General features: G+C 44.2%; 1 protein-coding gene across 1 annotated transcript in view; it reads right to left on the reverse strand.

Annotated features, from left to right (window-relative positions):
* Positions 1-8,304: 8,304 nt before the first annotated feature.
* The window catches only part of ALDH8A1 (aldehyde dehydrogenase 8 family member A1), a 31,197-nt gene continuing 20,302 nt past the window's right edge, over positions 8,305-19,199 (reverse strand). Inside the window, exons 6-7 of the mRNA XM_022557206.2 lie at positions 18,116-18,277; positions 8,305-12,283 (exon numbers count right to left, since the gene is read on the reverse strand). Coding sequence (XP_022412914.1) covers positions 11,831-12,283; positions 18,116-18,277 — 615 coding nt within the window. The 3' untranslated portion in view covers positions 8,305-11,830. The remainder of the gene's footprint in view (positions 12,284-18,115; positions 18,278-19,199) is intronic.

The following is a 19,199-nucleotide window of genomic DNA, read 5'->3' on the forward strand; positions in this document are numbered from 1 at the left end:
AGACAGCAGAGAAATGAAAAGCATCAACTCTTCCCAATACAGAGCAGCTCTGTGCAGGAAAACAGCCAGCCCCAAAGGAGCCCATATTTCCCCAGCCACCTTCCATCCCTGTACCAGGAGGGAACTTCAGTGCACATCAGCTCATGTACCAGGTCAGGGCCAAGGACGACTAGCCAGGCTGGACTTTCTTTCTGTTCCTTCTCTTTGGCACAGTTTGAAGCTAAGACGAGTGTCTCCTCATCTGTCCCCATTCCCTGCCACAGACCAAAACAAAACCACTCAGCCATTTCCTTAAAAACTGCACAGGTTGCAGAGAGGCTGCTCTCAAAAACTGCACCAGGGAACAGTAGTTGCCATGCAACCTCACATGCTGTCTCAAGAATCTGTAACCTAATACAAATCCCCATAATCTCAACGCTTCATCTTACTTAGCAATACTCAATGACAGAAATGCGTGTACAGGTTGCAGGGGAGCCCGTGATACAAGCTCCGAGCACAGGCTGTTCTGACCGTATCTGAGAAATACCTAAGGGTGGAGAATGTTTGATGAGGCAGATATTAAAAAAAAAAAATTCCAGAGACCGGCACACAGGTAAAATTACTCTATAAAACATACCAAAAATAAAAAATGAAAAGAACGAGGTGTTCCACATCCCCACTCCCAGGTGAGGTGCCCAAACAGGCATCACACACACCGAGGCAGTTGCTACTGCAGGCCCTCTGTCTGGTTCTACAGAGAAGGTTTAATAACGTTTGTAAAAGGAGTCATCCCGACCTCCTCAGCTTTGGTGAGCTTATGTCACCAGGATGGGAAAACAAACAATTATTATTATGTTGTTTTTATTGGCTGCCCGGCTTGCAGGATCTCAGTTCCTCAACCAAGGATTGAACCCGGACCATGGCAGTGAAAGGCCGGAATCCTAACCTCTAGGCCACCAGGGAACTCCCAAATAAATTATGTCCCAACACAGTGAAGCTCTGAAAGCAAATGAAGCTGAGTGCTGTGGTCCCAGGTCTCCCACCACAGTTAGGAAATGCAATTCATTAATGTCATTCCCACTGAGGAGGATTTGAGGTTGGGGATAACTAGTTCAACTCCGGATTCTATTTTTCCCATTACCTTGAAGTCATTTGCCAGTCACTTCAGCACTGCCCAGACCTTGGTAAATGAACCCCTTCTGAGCCCGCCATGGGTCAGGCGGCCTCTCAGTATTTTCCATCCACCGTAAGGCAGAGCAAGCCAAGTGGGACTCAATGACTGAATAAGGTCAAATAGGATTGAGGCATGGTGTGCCCTTAAATCTGGCCAGGTCCAATATGTACATCATTTCGCAACTCCAACAGAGGGAAGTGGGTATAGAAATATTTGCATTTTAAAATCCTGTGCTAACATCTTTAAGGTAAACCCTGCTAGAGCAATGTAACAGTTTGCAAGCTTAGCCTTCAAAGGATTTGAGAAGTTGTTAAAAGAGAGAAAGTTTTTCTTACAAAACATGCGTTTTTAGGGATGTGATTATTTAATTCAGGAAATCTCCATTCAGTTAAAAAAAATCAGGTCAAGAATAAATATCCAAATGGGGGAAATTCCACACCATAAAATAAACATCGAACAGGCCAAGGAAAGTTTAACGGGAGATCAGAAATTCCTGGAGGAAAGCAAATGAGGATGTGAAAAATCATCATGAACGAAATAGCTCCCCAGAAGACAGTGAGTGTCCCCAGATTAAACAGAGACTCCCAGCACCGGAATGCACTGCTTCAGTTAACCTACCTCAGAGGACCTGGCTTCTTTTAAGGAAACTCACACTGAACACAATTCACGCACAGTTACCTCAGCCTGGGCAAAGGGATACAAGAGATGTCTGTTTAGAAACACTCCTCTTTTGCAAGAGCCAGTAAATTCACCAGTTCCTGAAGAATGGAATCATCCTCTAGAAAAGAGTAACATGATCACAATAATGTTTTACTTAAACTGTCTCCATGCTCATAAATGCATTTCCTTTTCTAGCATTTCAGTATCCCACCCGTTAACTAAACCCTGTGCTCTTCCAGACTTTCCTGACCATTTCCTATGAGGAAAATACCACCTTGTGATAAGTTCCACCTTGCTTTGTATTTTATTTACTTATATGAGTTTGCCTTTTAATTTTTAATTAAAAATTTTTAATTTAATTAATTAATTGTGATTAATTGTTTAATTTTGTTTTTATTCTTTAGTCATCTTTTTTCATTCTCCCTCACTTAAAAGCTCTGTAAAGCAAAAGACTCAGAATCTGGTCTTCTTTTTCTGTTTCACTGTATGACCCTACAAATACAAAGGGCGTTCAAAATATTCTCATTGAATATTGAAAATATAACATACTAAAAATCAAACCCTTAATGAAATCTCTGTTCTAAGTTATTACTGAAAAGATTCGTTTCAGATACAAAATCTTGAGAAAACTATGAAAAATGTCCACTTCCATTTCACACTCATGACCTGGACTTCCTGTCCACTTTTCCATAACAGGCTAGTAGTTAGACTTGGTAAAGTCCTTGTGGGTTAGTTCAACTCCTTTTTCCATAGACCTTCTTAAAATGATGATTCTACCCACTGGAACTCACGTTTTTCATTTCTGTCCTCGAATAAGCCTGGAACCCAGAAATACAGAATCCGTACTAGTCCTTGCATTTTCTCCTTGTTCATATGCAGCTCTCTGAGTACCCAGGGCCTTGAAAACCCTATGTTTAAAAATCCCAGTTACTCACAGCATCCACATCACTTGCCCTCCAACTGGGCACGTTTTTCTCCCAGAATATTCTCATCCAAGTGTAACATCTAAATATTGTTTCACTTAGACTGTAATGGGCATTGTTTTCTTTAAGAGATGGGAAATATATAAAATAAAGGGTATCAGTATATGCCACCCCAAAGTATACCATTATGGTATAAGGATTATTTTGAACTGAAAGCAAAATACCTACCAAAAAACGGCATAAATTCCCCTTGTGCAGGTGTCCCACACCAGAAAGAGAACAACCTTTATCACCAGAGATGGAGGCATCACCTAGGTGAGTCTGCATCAACAAATCTTACTAAATAACCCTTATCTAGCATTAGTTTCCCCCATATACTTACCTTCCCACAATTTACCATCCCTAGAAGCCCTAACCCTCTTTCCTTCACTTAGTCCCTTCTCCACGATTTATTGCCCTTTGTTAAAATGGCATATGAGCCCTTCCCCCCAGGTATAACTGCTTTTTGTGGGGGGGGGGGTTATTTCTTTTCTCTGGAGCCCCCATACACATAAAATTAAAAATAAACTTGTTACCTTTTTTCTTGTTAATCTGTCTTTTGTTAGTTTAATTTACAGGCCCCAGGGACAAACCTAAGAAGATAGAGGAAAAGTTTTTTCTATACTACAGCAATAAAATGAATATTTTTGTATCTCGGGCATGGATGTAATTCAGAACTTTACATATTCCATGATAACAGAACTATCACAGGAATAAAGAGCGGAAAAGGGAAGAAAATGGCTTCAGGGTTTTAGGCACTGAAAGTAGAAGTTGTGAATGACACGTCCAAGCTCTGGCCCCAGGGACTTTTCTGGCCCATGATGTCACCTCCTCATCAAATGGCCAGATTATTCCATTCATTTTATAAGGTATGAATGCATTGCTTTAGTGAGTTTAATCTGAAACACTTAAGTCAATACATATCTGATTTCAAATTCCCACAAAAATGTTAGTTCATGCTGCCAATTTGACTTTTTTTATTAGATTGATTCGTTAGTACCTACTCTCTCTTAAGTTTTCGAGTACAAGGTGTCTCTTCCTCCTTCAGATCCCAGACATACACTTTGGAGAGCATTACAGAAATTCTATGAGTCATTCTGGGAGACCTAAGGCACTGGTGACACAACCACTGCCTTTCAGCCACACAGTGGAACCAAGGCCCTTGAAGAGTGGTGGTCAAGGGGTCACTTTTAATGAACTCTCTGAATACAATGCACTTGAACAAGGCCTGGGCCAGGCCACACCTCCTGAGTGGTCTGAGGGCTCTGGCTCCACTCCCCACCACTTGGGCCACCAACCTTTTGCCAAGAACAAGCACCTGGCATCAGACTGTCTGATGGGCCAGGACGCCTGGCTTCTGTATTCTTGTTTGTGGGATGAATGCACCTACCCAGAAATAAGTAAAGACTAGCCTAATTATTACGACTTGGTTTCAGTCTCATAGTAAATAGTATGTTATTTCTCCAGAACACAAGACAGTTCATACAGTCATATAGTGATTTTTATTTTTATTAAATTTAGTACAGGAAACTTGTATTCACTTTCCACTCTGTCAAAGGCACCAGGGACTTCCCTGGCAGTCCAGTGGTTAAGACTCCGCGCTTCCACTGCGGGGGTCTGGGAACTAAGATCCCGCATGCCCCGCGCCACAGCAAAAAAAAAAAAAAAAAAAAGAAAATCCTGGCATGCATCTAATATAAAAAATAATCCCTGCCTTCTGGGAGCTTGCAGTCTGTGGAGAATAGAAGAGTGTTGAAATTCATCTTCAGAGCACTGCGTGGGAAGCATAGGGATGACACTTATGTGTTTCAAAATATACAAATGATGACAAAAGGGAAAACAGGACCGGGCCACCTTCAGATCCTTCAGAGCTTGAAAATTAAATGTTGCTTTCTGTATGGTTGACCTCCAAAGCAATCAAAATAGGATATACAAATCTATCTATTGCTGCCAAGGTTTAAATCATTTTTCCAAAAGGGGTTGGTGAAGACAGAAGGAGATTTCTTCTGTGATGAAGGAGAGGTGAATGACAGGGAGAGTGTGTTGGACAGTCTGAAGTAATTACAGCATTTATTTAGGTTTCTGGCGCTATCTGGGTTCTTGTGATAGATAGCAAAGCAAAATGAACAGTCAAAAGGCAGAAATAGCAAAGCTCATGTTATCATGCCACGGGATATCATATTCTTTCTATAAACAATATAGTGCAAAGGTTCATGGAGAGTGAGAAGTCTGGCCTGGAGCAATGTTTTCAGTACTCATCATTTTTGACAGTTACAAGAAATCAAGGGAAGGGATTTTCTTGTCTAATTATTTCTAACCTTAAAGTTCAGGGAGTTAGTCTTTCTCAAGATTAGGATGCACTATGGACATCCTGAGGAAAGGGTGCAGTACATTCCTTGTGACCACTGTCCAGGAGCTGTGAACTCTCTCCCTTTATTTAGGCTAACAGAGGAAGGGCAGGAGAGGAGAGGAGAGGGCGGTCACAGCTCAGAGCAAGTGCTTCATAAGCGCTTTATGTCACTGCCACAGGGAACAGGGCAATATCCATCCTGATGATGGAACACAGTCTGACCACAGACCATTAACTCAGCCCAAGGCCCAGCCAGGGGCCATGGAATCCCAGGGAGTTATAAATAACCCCTTGGAACTGCTTTCTGGTGATTTATTACTACTTAGTAGGAGGGTGCACTTCACCCAAGATACCTGAACTGAATGCAAAAAGGACCCCAGAAGCAGGTATTCTGCTCAACTTTAAATATCAGAGAAATGGTTCAAAAATCTCCCTGAAGAGATAAATATGCTGATCTTCAGGTTTTTACCCATCCTGATGATTCTTACACGCTCTGATTTCTCAAGGATGTTGCATGAAACTCAGATTTCTCCTGTTTAGAAATTTGTGCGCCCCTGCTGCTTATTTCCCAGAGGGAGACCTTGTGATCTGATATGTGGACCCCTTGATGAGATGCTGCATGCTACGGAGAGAACGTTTGATGCCTGTGCGGGAATCCGCTTCCACACTGGCAACCGGCACCTGGTGAGCTCGTGCTGTCACAGAAGTTACTCCCAACCCTCACCCTTGCAGCTCATCTGCCCCCGACAGGGGCACCAGCCGTGCTTAGAGTCCAGAAAGGGGCTCCCACCCTCCTTCACCATTCATTATTTCTGAGATTGAAACATTCAAATGAAGTACTTCTTTCACATAAAAACTCAAACTGTAATTAAGAACCTTCCCCCCACCCCCCATATCTTATCCTCAGTGGAGATAGAGGCCAGCTGCTTACTATCTGTGGGAGGAATACCAAAATATTTACCAGAATCTGCAATTATTTCCATTGTCCTCAGAATACCTCTACCTCTTTGATACTTGTGTATTTCTGTACATCCAGTTCCAACGAGAGGCTCTATTTGCTGTAAGATCTTTGGCAAGTCAGTTAATCCCTTTGTGCTTCAGCTGTCCATTTGGGAGTGGGAGAGGGCTGTACAGGGTGATCTCAAGATCCCTGGAGACTCTACCTGGTTATGATTCAGTGACTCCACCAGTCCTTACTATTCCAAGGAGTATTTTTCAAAGTTTTGTTAGAAACTGTTGAGTCACACTGGAATGGCAGTTATCTGAGATTGGAGTATAATGATATCTCCTGAAATAAAGACTGGACTAAGGAATGTGGATGAGAAATGCAATGAGGTGTGGGATGCGAAAGCTTAATCAGAGCATGAAGAGGGCATATCCTGGGCCAACAGACAAGATTAGGCAAATTCCAGACGCTTGATGAATGGCCGGCTGCAATCAGAAATATGACTCTTCCCAGAAGAGCTACCTAGCATTTGTTTGGCAGAAGCCTCAGAGTAGTGATGCCAATGGTTTGCCCAGGCCCTGGGTGAGTCAGTACTGACTGCAGCGCTGACAAGTGTGGCAACAGAGACTGACAACGTGAACGCTTGGGACCGTTAGACTAATGAACACCGGGACATATTCCAGAAGGCTTGCTTTAGATACGCATGAGCAAAATGTCTTCCTAAAAGTATACCTGGAAACGCTCACCTGCAAAGCCTGAAGTGAGGGGCTCATCACTGGGACAGCTTGGGGCGGATCTACCTACTGTTAATGGTGGTGACAGGAAGCTGCAAACAGCTCCAAGGAAAGGACACCAGAAATTGCCAGGAGCTAAGCAAATCCAAAGCAAAGAAGGACCACAGGTTTTGAAGATTTCTTTTAAAAGTCTGGTCTCAGGCTTAGGGGAATATCCATTACAGACGGCCAGAAGGGCCTCTCACCCTCCCTGCGTGGGCAGGAGGGAAAGAACAGGTGAGGTGGGAGGAGGGGTCTCCTGGGTCTGCCTCTCTAGAACCTCCTCCTGGGCAGACCTGCAGCACTCAGGGCGCTGGAGGACATCTTCCAAGGTTAATTTAGGTAAGTTTCCAAAATAGTTTGACTTTAAAAACTGAAAACCAGTAACAGGTATTCAGATATTCAAAATATATAAATATTAACTGCAGCATCAAGGAGTATGTAAGGCCCATAAAGATGGGAATGTGATTTTATGCTATCAAAAATATACACCCCCCCAAAAATGACGGAAAAATGGATTCTTTTTACTTACACCCCTTCTATTTTTCCAAGTCATGTCACATTTCAGTTTGCTTTATCTTATCATGATATCTGAATAGTTTTTGTTTCCTTTATTCTAATGGATAGAACAGCCATACATGTACCTTCTTACATATCTAAGATCTTCCAGATTATTAAACATGTTCTTCAATCACTACTTCCTGTCTTCCTTGTTCTAATTTGGGCCAGTTGCCTTCTAGGCCTGATTAACAGCTGGTAACTGGAAACATCTTTTCATTTTATTCCTCAGACAGTTCTGTTCGTTGGATTCAGTTTTCCTTTTCCTGCACTACATCCCCAAGTCATTCCAGGAAGAGAACATAGGACAAACTTTCTCAGTCATTGGATATCTTATTTTGTCTTAATTCTTGAGTAACAGTTTGCTGGCTATAATTGCCGGCAGAAGTTCAAAATAATTTTCCCTGAGAATTTTGAAGTCTTGCTCTACTGTCTTCTAGCATCAATATTATTAATCTTCTGGGGTTTTTTGTTCTTTGTTTTTTTGTAGGTATCTTGGGAATTCTCTCTGAAAGCTTTATACTAGGAATTTCAAAATTTCAACAGAATAGTTCTTGGCACATGGTGGGTATTTTCCATCTGAAAGTCATTTTTTAGGGCAGGAAAGTTATCTTTTCTAATTTATTTGATTATTCATTTTTGTCCTCTGATCTTGGATTAGTTACATATGAATAGATTTCTAGATCTATCCTCCATCCCAGCTTTTGGATACTTTCCTTTTCTGTCATTCTCTACATTCTGAGCTATTTTCTCAACTTTATCTTCCAGATTACTGATTTAGTTTTCAGCCATACCAATGGTTCAATTCTCCTGATTTTTAAAATGTATTTGGGGAATTTTTAATTTGTCATGGCTTCTTTCATGTTCCCTGCCTGTTTTTTTTTTTTTTTTTTTTTGCGGTACGCGGGCCTCTCACTGTTGTGGCCTCTCCCGTTGCGGAGCACAGGCTTCCGGACGCGCAGGCTCAGCGGCCATGGCTCACGGGCCCAGCCGCTCCGTGGCATGTGGGATCTTCCCGGACCGGGGCACGAACCCACGTCCCCTGCAATGGCAGGCGGACTGTCAACCACTGCGCCACCAGGGAACCCCTGCCTGCTCCTTTTTCATAGTAGCCTCTTCTTTTGTGGGAACCCACTATTGCCTCAAACCACTCTGAAGATGCTAGTTCACTTTTTCTTGTCTTCTTTCTTTTATCTGTTTCTCCTGTGGTCAGTCACTCTTTCACACATCTTGACATTTCTCTTTTACCAAATATTTGATGATCCTTGATTGGTCAGTAATATCTTTTTAATAAGAAAGCATGTTGGTTGGTTATTATAGGTAGTTGGCAAAGTTATTCTTTGCAGTTTGGAAAAGCAGTTTACCCATAAGACCCATCACCGAGCGGGGGACTAACTGTACAGTCCCACGTGTGAGAGGGTCAGAGACAGGCTTCTTTCTAGGGTATTCGGACAGTTCAGCTTGTATCCTCATAACCTTCGAAGTGAGGTGGACTTTATCACAGATGGTGACACTCTTCGGTGGATCTCACCCTTAGGTGGAGTTGCCTTTCCTTCCGCCTCCTCTGAGTTGCATGCGAAGGCCCCAGTTATCTCCCGCTTTGTGCCAACAGCCATACAGGAGGCCTCCCCAGGAAGCTCTTCTACCCTGGTTTTTGAGCACTTCCTTTGTCTCTAGGAGGGGCAGATGCTGCAGCCAGCTGATCCAGGGACCTGGGGAGTGGGGAGACACCTGCACCCGTGTTTCACAAAGTGTCTTCTAAGTCCTTCCACGCTGAAAGTATAATCAGGTCCCACCCCAGACCTGCTGAATCTGAGTCTGCATTTTAACAAGAGTCCTCGGTGAATCAGAAGCACATCAAAATCTGAGAAGTGCTGCTCCGCAGGGTCCTTGTTGCTGCCCTTCAGCTCCTGCTCTCCATCCCTGCTGCCTGGGCCCAGGCCCTCGGAGGCTGGCGTGGTTCCGCCTCTGCTCAGCACTCTCCTGGGCATGCTCCAGGTTCGTCTTTCACATCAGCCACTCTCCCTTTGGTATATAAGTGTTTCCTACTTAGGAAATAGTATAGTAAATGCCCAAGTGCCCATTATCCAGCTTAGAAATAAAATGTTACAAATATAGTTGAAACCCTTGTGACCATCTCTCCTGATTCTCTTTACTTCAGTTCTGAGCACAGCCCCATGGCCACAGAGGTAGCACTCTGGTGGGACTCTGTAGTGGGGTAGGCACAGACCCAAATGGCACCCTTAGCTGATGTGGGGCCTGAGACAGTATGAGATGGCCAGGGACGGGTAAGGTCTTAGGACTAAACTCACCCACTTGGTTGGGATAGAACAGATGAGGAAAAATCTAACTGGGGCGCTAAGACACTGTAGCCAATGGTTTGACCTGAGAGCTAAGGCAGTGGTGAGTTGAGGGAGAACAGCATTTGGTCAAATCTGCATCCATGAGACTGACACGTGAGCCCACAGGAGCTTCTAGAGACCCAAAGAAACACAGATAAAGGGAAATGGCATCCAGAATGTGTCAGTAGGAAGCAGGCCCCTCCACAAGGTGGGATCCAGAGCCCAGGAAAGAAGTGACAAGAGCAGGGCTGACTCCAAATCCTAGAGAGAACAGTCTCCTGGACAGAAAACCAGTGTGGTGGGAGATGGGTATTCAGGCACTGGGAGCTAAGAGGTTCAGTTGCCAGAATTTGGAATCAAAATAGGGCTTAGGTCTTAGAAATAAGGATGAGCTTGGATCAGACCAACTACAAGAGTGAAGATGCAAATTCTTAGACACTGGAGCTACTGAATTTCTTTCTGCTGACACTCAGAACTGGTCCTAGACTTATCTGATCAAGGTCAAGGAACCTCAGCCGGGGAAGAGGGAAAGCAAGGACAGGAGAGGGGAGAGGAGGCAGAAGCTAAGAACCAGGTACGATCCGACACCCATCACTTGACCTCAGAGGGACTTATATTTTTCAGCATTTGTAAACAAGCCAACATATGCCAAGTTCTACACAGAAGTGTAAAGATTATTCTGCACCCCCTGACCCAAACCCCCAATCGCCACGCAACAAATACCCCAGTGCCCCAGGAAGACCTCGTTCCATCCCATAACTCATTTTGAGCATCTTCTATGTGCCAGGCACTGGGCTGTGAACCGAGTCTTCAAAGGGGAATAACACCTGCCTTGACCTTCAGCAACTCCTGTCCCATCAGGAAATGAGACATGCAAACAGATCATTTCAGTCAGCATGGAAAGGGCTGTACTCGAGGAATTCCTGGCTTCATGGATTGGGTTGCATGACTGAGTGGAGTGAGGTAGGAGAAAAGGGGTAGGGGGGAGGAGAGGCAAAGCAGGAGGGAGACACAGAGGGGACACCCAACACGATGTGTTCCATGAACCATAAGGACTTCGCTGCTTCTGAAGCACAACCCAAGGTAAGCGCGAAATGGCCAGAGATCCTAGGGTATGGAGTCTGAGAGCCCCGGGTTCAAATCCTTCCTCTGCCCCACACCATTTGTGTGACCTTGAACATGCTACTTAATCTCTGTAAACCTCAGATTTCTCCTCTGATTATTGGGGGATTCAGGAAACAAGTGCTAGATATACCACTGTTACTTAGTAAAAGGTCCGTGCTCCTAAGAGGATGAGGCTAAGGATGAATAAAAGACAATTCATAAACAAGGTGTATGCCATACTACTTACTAAAATTGCTTAACATTTATTGCTTCCTTTAGGATTAGTAAATTTTAAGTCTCCTGAGATACATACGCTAAGAATTGGAATTGATTAGTCTCCATAGTAGGAATGGATCAAACTCTCCTTGTTCTAAGTTTCCTCCAAAAGTAGTAGTTATTTTATTCTTCTTTGTCCTTATACAGATATATTTAGTGAGACCTACCATATATGCCTGCTCTGACAAACCCCACGTAAAGTACATCATCAACATTCACGGCCCCCTTGCATAATGAGGTACAGTCAATTACCAGTGAGCCATGCCCGTGTCTGATGGATGGGGAAACAACCTCTACAATCTCCCCAAAGGTAGAAATTATGGTGATTTCTCTTGGCTTTGTAGATTATTTTTTTTATTTTTACCGTATACTTGCAAATGAAAAAAATAAATCTGGTTATCTGTGAATTTCCAAGAATTTTATCAAAATGATGAAAAAATACTACGAAGACACAAGTTAAGAGGAGCCTGATCATTGTCTGGCTTCCTTTTTGTGCCTTCCTATTCTTCAACTCTTCAGTGAAAAGAGATTGCATCTCTTCACCAGAGGGTAAAAATACTAAGTACAGAGGATAAGCTATAGAGATAACCTTCTGCTGAGTCAAGACGTGGCTGAAATTTATGCCAGGAATTCCGTTCACCACACTGGATGACTGATTCTCTCTGCAGCCAGGCGTCAACTGTAACAGCTTCTCCAATGGCCAAGGTCAGTGTTTAATGGTGATGGTTTTGATTTCAGTGAAGAATTCATAAGAGTCCTTGGCTCCTTCTCTACCCACACCAGAACTCTTCATCCCCCCGAAAGGCAGGTTCAGCTCTCTGATGAGCCAGCAGTTGGTCCAGACCAAGCCTGACTGTAACTTCTTGGCCACCCGGTGGACACGCCCCACGTTGCCTGACCACACCGTGGCGGCCAGTCCATATTTAACACTGTTGGCTCTTTGAATCACTTCCTCTTCACTATCAAAGGGGACGACACACGTCACCGGACCAAATATCTCTTCCTTCATGCAGCAGGACTCGTCCTTAATGTCTGTTATCACCGTGGGAAGCATGAAGTACCCTGCTTGATTCCTGGGGGGGAGGTTTAACTTATCCACTCCCTCACCGCACAGAATTTGGGCCCCTTCCATGCGAGCTTTCTTGATGTAACTTCTGACCTGGAGAGGTAAAAAATATACTAACAACTTATCGTTTGTCTTCACACAAAGCAGAGAAAATTCAATATTTTTGAAGCATCAAGATGTATAAGGTCATTCCCCCCCAAAATCTAAGGTTGATTATATTTTCACTCAGCTGCTAAGTAAGCCTGAGTGCAGAAGTGCTCTAAGTATTATCTGGGCATTCAGCCCTCATAGGTAAGAGGAGGAGAGTTTTTTATTTAATGTCTAAGTGCTAGGCATGCAGATAAATGCTTTTCTCACATTCTCAGGTAATTCTCTCAAAACTATTATAAACTACGTATTATTATCTCCTATATGCTGATTATATAATTGAGCCTCAGAAAGGGCAGAGGGTTCAAATGGATAATAAACAGTAAAGCTAGAACTCACACTCAGGTATATTCAGTAGTTAAATACACAGACTAATATTTTCTCACTTTGGGGGAGACTATGTCCATTGCAGAAAATGGGAAGTTGAATGGTATATAAGACTTAATTAAAAGCCAGGGTGCCCTTCAATAGCTGAGCTTCCAGAACAAATAATTTCTAATGTCTCATCTCAGTACTGATTATATTGTGAAAATATATCTAGGTAATAGAGTAAAGCTCACAATAAGGGGAAATAAATTATGTAATAAGTTGACCCAGTGACTCGGAGATAATGACAGATGTTTTTTTTTTAATATTGGTTACAGAAATGACTCATTATAATAATGGCGTATCTATTTATATTTGAAAATGTTGTTGAAGTCACAATGATACACTCTTCTACCCTTGAGGGGCGTTATAAGCATAGGAGAAGTAGAAAAGTAATCCCCAAAAGTAAAAGTCTAAAAAACAGTCAAATAGTACATCAAAGGCAGGGTAAAGTGTGGAATGATATTTTGGAATCCTACGGATTATCATGTATCTATCTGAGCATTCTGCCCCAATATTAGATTAGTACTCCATTGTAGAACTATATTCATTGTAGAGCTATATGTTTGCCATGTAAAAATAAAAAGATAATGTCTCATTATTAACTTTGCTTCAGTTTATAGAACACTTAATAAGCCATGAAGTCAAAGACGTTTGAAAAAGCGAGCATTTGGTAGAGCTTTATATTCTCCACTATTCCTCCTCCCCAACGTGAACAATGATCTCAAAGCTTTCCCTGAAAAGCTCTCGTTGAGTTTGTGGGTAGAGTCCACAATACATCTGGACTTTTCCTTCCCCGACTCTCTTGCTCTTTTGAAGCAACCCGGTCACATTAATTAAAAGATGGCAGAGGCAGCATCCTGTGTGAACAAGGCGAGTGCAGATGAGTCTCCAGAGGCCCCTGCTGGATGTAGAGCCAAAACCTTTATCAGCGATTCCAACAGTGCAAGGAGCGCTCTGGTTTGAGATGATTGTGTCTAAACAAAACTACATGATTCTCTCTTTGAAGCTCTTGGGATAATAAAATACCAAGAGAAGTGTCAGTTTTCAAATTGTGAACGTATCAAATTATTCAACATATAAGTTACACACTAAACTGAATTTCTTTTCTAGAGAAAGTATCACTGGGTGACACAATGATATCTATACTTGCAGCTCAGAAGAACAACTTTGTAACCGTGAATGTGCTATAAGACGCAGTGAAATATTCTTATGAAACCTTTTCTGAGAGGAGAGAGCAGAGAGCAGTTAGCGCTTAATGTTGAGTAGTTTTGGCCATAAAATCAAAGCACAGAGGTTAGAAGAGTGGGCTTGGGAGCACGGCAGTGCTCAAATCCCAGTTCCTCCACTTATCAGCTGAGGGCTGTTAAATGCTCTACACCTGGACTTCCCTGGTGGCGCAGTGGTTAAGAATCCATCTGCCAGTGCAGGGGACACGGCTTCGAGTCCTGGTCCGGGAAGATCCCACATGCCGCAGAGCAACTAAGCCTGTGCGCCACAACTACTGAGCCTGCGCTCTAGAGCCCACGAGCCACAACTACTGAGCCTGCGAGCTACAACTACTGAAGCCCGCACGCCTAGAGCCCATGCTGCACAACAAAGAGAAGCCACCGCAATGAGAAGCCCACGCACCACAATGAAGCCACAATGTGGCTCCCAGTCGCCACAACTAGAGGAAAGGCCACACGCAGCAATGAAGACCCAATGCAGCCAAAAATAAATTAAAAAAAAAAAAAAGAAAAGCTCTACGCCTCAGTTTCCTCACTGGAAAAATGGGATTGACTGTGTCACCTATTCATAGGGCTCTTGAGAGGACTAAATAAAATAATATACATAAAATACCTAGTGTGATACCTGACACATAGTAAGTCTTTTGAAAGTCAGCTGCTGTCGTTTGCGTTGGTGTTGCTGGTGATGGTGATGATGATCATGATATAATGCACGATCTGACACTCACGAGCTAAGAGATTTCAGGGATGCTCCCCACTGTGTACGTCGGGGTGCGGGGTTAACTGACAGAGGAGGACAGGAAACCGCAAGAGTGGACCTTAGTTAGACCTGAAGCCTGGCCTTATTGGGGGATATACCTGTGAACTTCCTCTGTGCTTCCCCCCCCCCCCGCCGCCTCACTGTCAACACTCAAGGATTCTCTCTCTCTGGCTATCTGCATCTTTGGAAGTCTGGCCTAGAGCCAGATTCTCCAGACAGTCAAGCAGGGAAGGATTCTGGAGAGTCAAAAGGAAAACAAAAATGAAAACAAAAAGCAACCCTGTGAAATAGGCAAGGGAGATTTTTCTGCATTCCCTGAGGACAGAATCACCTGCCATTTCCTGTGGGTCCGCGCCACCGTCCTGGGAACCTACGAAGTCACACTTGCACTTAGGAGCCCTTGGCCATTACAAAACAACTGTCACAGCCTCTAGCTGGATTCTTCTGTCACTGCATCACCATCTGTTGTGACAATCCCACAGGATGGAAACAAAGATCCCGTGGCTAATTTGATTTATTTATTTATTCATGCATTCATTTATTTTTGGCCGTGCACGGCACGCAGGATCTTAGTTCCTGACCAGGCGACCAGGGATCAAACCCGCGCCCCCTGTGGTGGAAGCACAGAGTTTTAACCACTGGACTGCCAGGGAAGTCAATTAATTTGATTTGGAGAAGACAGAGACCTACTGCAGAAGAGGAGGGGTGCAATGCAAGGATGGCAGCCGGCCATTCCTTGGCTCGCAGACCCCAAAGCTTCCTGGCGAAAGGAGAGGAAAGACGACTGCCAGTGGAGTGTGCCTGCTGCCGCCTTGATCCCAGATCAAGGTTTGGCACACTGAACTGAAAAGAGTCACAGCCTGAAAAAGACACGCATACACTTCCCAAGCTGCTTCCATTGGCTCCCTCTCAAAGGGCAGAGACACCTAGGGCTTCCTCACAAGACCTGAGCTGAGAGCCCCCCATCAGGGGCCCACCTGGTGAGAGACCCAGAAGGTAAAGCTGTGACTCCTTGCATCCAGGTACGTGTTCTGGGCAGAGTAGTAGGGATGGAAGGTGTCCAGGGACCCTCTGAGCCACAGCAGGAAGGTTCTGAGACTTTATACTGGGGAGGGGTGGGGACTCTGAGCACAGCTGAGAGGAGGGATCCACCTACAGGACCACAAAACAAGGGGAACCCAGAGCTACCCGAAGTTTTATGTGTGGTGGGATAATGGAAATACCATCTTTATTGTTCTTCCTTAAAAAATAAAAATAAATGGCTTACGATAAACACTAAATTAAGTTTTTAACTATGAAAAACTATTTTTAACACTGTGCAAAATCTTCCCCCTTAGAAGCAATAGAACCGTGGAGCTGAGATGAGCTACCATCTTTCCGAGCTGGACTTCTTAAAAGGGCAGCACAAGAGCTCAGCACAACCAGGCTTTAAGTCACATCCTCTTGGCTGTCTCGTTATCATGGGGCATCATCTAAGGGGCACCCATGGGACCTTGATTATCATTCTCCACTGAAAGGAACCAGGGCTCAGTAGACAGAGGTCCTGTCGCCCGTGTGGGGCAGAACAACTCACATGGCCTGAGGCTGCTTGCTGTCAGAGAGCAGAAATGCTTCGGGGAGGGCCTGTGGTGGAGCTCAGGAGGGCATTGGGGGGGCAGGCTAAAGAGAGGGCCCCTTTGGGCCAGCAGGGATACACTGAGCATCACAAATATTGTATTAAAGCCCACAGGCGTTACAATACATTGAAACCTGGTGAGCCTGTATTTGACCCAAGTTCACTATGTGGGGGAAAAGGGACAAACACTCAGAGTACAACAGAGAAAAGCCCTAACTACCAATAGGAGCCAGTGAATGGCATCAGTTTCTCTCACACACAAAAGACAGGGGGCTACAAATCTTTCAACTGCTACAGGAAAGTCAAATACTTTGATTTGTTTCACTGATACACCTCCCCTCATTGGGGAACTTAAATAGTTATTATAACAGTGCCTACGACGGAAGAACAGTTTTTCTGCTGAGTTAATAAAGAGAACTTTGAGTCTCAGGTGAATGGTGAATTGCAAAGGGGACCTTAGATGACACCATGGCCTGAGTCTACTGGAAGATGCTTCTGGGAAGTTAATTCTGTGCCACAGAAAGCATTCGGGAACATGCAGGAGGTTATTTTTCACCAATTATTTGCATGTGTGGGCAGGTAGCGTGTATCCCTTTGTCTAGAACAGCCAGATAAGGGAGGACAAGGGAGCCTCTTGTATCTGGTGATGCCTCGCTCCGCAAGGGTGGGAACATCCACAACCGTGGGTCCACCACAGGCACTCTGGGGACAGCTGCCCATGTGCCTGCAATCTTGTAGGTGACTTTGACTGGAGGAAAACACAGTCATGCTGGCCGGTCTCACTTTAAATAAATGACCACATATTTATTTAATGTGATCGTAAATGATCACAGCTCCAGGTGAGCCCTTGGAGCTGCCCCAGCAACAATACAGTCACTTCGAAGCCCATTCTCTCTCTTGATCTCCTGCAAGACTATCTCACACCTTTTCCTCCTTCTTGAAACCTTCAACACCATCTCCCGTCCTCACCCTGCTTCCCATTTTACTGAGAAAACAAGTAAGAAGAGACCAGCAAGACTGAGACTACACCTTCCCACCTACGGGCATCTGTGCTCCACACTATAGTGAAGGTAAAAGTTAAAATGTAGTAAGTCTACCAAATCTGTGCAGTGTCAGAGAGTTCTTCAAACTTAAGTGAAGGCTCTGTCCCTCACTGGTTAACTGATAGGGGTGTATTACCATTACCCTTGGTTGGCCTGAGTTACTACAGCTGGAAATGAGGTCTTTTTAGCTCTGAAATTCTATGACTTATTTTGGGAGTCCCACCAGGTAATGAATTAAAATGATCCTGAAGACCCAAATTCCATAAGCCACCCAGAGAACATCAATGGCTTCTCCCACGGAGGCTCCCACAAGTCACCCCACCAACTAAGGACCGCATCATTTGGATTGGATTCGCACTTCTAGACTCCCGTTTGCTGTAAGCCAGAGGCAGACCCTTACTGCCTGGGGACTGACTGGGAACATTTACCGGTGGAAATCCCTGCCACTCTCAGCTCACATCATTCTCATCACCTGACCTTCATGCTCTGCAATTTGCCTTCCTCACTCTACTGGTGGCATCTCTTTACTGACTTCTCAAGTTCATTTATGTCATGTAGAGGCTGCTTTAACCTGGACTACATTTCTGTACTCATCTCTAACATTTTCAGACTCTGTATCCAGAGACAATTTCCCACACATCATAATTATCAAAAAATAGGGTAGTAATTAACAGTATTTCAAAGCACAGATAGTGTTATGCCTCGTGCTGAGCTCCTCTCAAAATAAGAACTCTTTCTGTAACTTACACACAGGGATTTACTTACTTTCTCCAAATGAGCTTTACTGATCAGAGCTCCCATGTCGGCTGATGGGTCAGAGGGAATGCCAACTTTCCACATTCTGGTAGCTTCTACAAACCTCTTTAAAAATTCACTATAGATGCTCTTCTGGACAAAGATCCTGCTGGTGCAGAGGCAAATTTCACCCTGCCAAGAATGACACATGAGGACAGTGACAAAACAGGAGGGCCCACTCCTTCTTGGATAGATCACCCTGCACTTCTGAGTGCCTGTCACGTATCAGGCACTGGTCTGGACAATGGGAGACAGTGGTAAACAAGATGAAGTTTCACCATGTGGAAGGCACTGTCTTATAGGGAAGACAGGCAACAGCACAAGTAAAGCTCAATGAACAATATAACTTCAGGTTGTGACCAAAACAATACAAGAAAACTAAGCAGAGAATGAGAATAGAAAATAATGGGGGGGCAGCTTTTACTCCCTTTTATTAAAGGGAGTCCTGGAAGGCACTGGTGAACAGGGGATATTTGAACTGACCCTTGATTGACGTGAAGGAGCTGGATGGATGAAGATCTGAAGGAAGAGAATTCTCAGCTGTAAATGTAAAGGACCTGCCACAGGAATGAGCTTGGAGTGTGTGAGGAAAGGCAGGAAGGTGAGTGGGGCTGAGGGTGGGGATGGAGGCAGGGACAGGGGTCAGAGGGATGTAGAAGACAAAGGCAGGGGGCTAGGAGCGAGGCAACACCACACAGGGTCTTACAGGTTCATAGACTCACAGAGAGCTTGCATTTTATCTGCAGTATCATGAAAGGACCATGGAAGGCTTTAAGCAGCAAGATGATGGGATTGGACTTACATTTTAAAATGATCGTTCTGGCAGCCGTGTGGAGAATATAATTGGAGAGAAGGAGAGTGGGAACAGGGGAGTGTTAAGAGAGCTTTTCAGACATTCGGATAAGTGGAGGTAGCTTGGACAAGGCAGGATCAATGGAGATGAGAAAAGTGATAGGAGTCCACTGAGGTTAACAAATTCTTAAAGGGGCATGGGACCCCAAAAGCATAAGGAAACTGGCATAGATGCTCTGGAGAAATGATAGGATTCAGGATA

This window comes from Delphinapterus leucas, chromosome 12 (assembly GCF_059928025.1).
Source record: "Delphinapterus leucas isolate spDelLeu-1000000601 "Yukka" chromosome 12, BTC_Dleu_Yukka2, whole genome shotgun sequence".
In the NCBI taxonomy this organism is placed as follows: domain Eukaryota; kingdom Metazoa; phylum Chordata; class Mammalia; order Artiodactyla; family Monodontidae; genus Delphinapterus; species Delphinapterus leucas.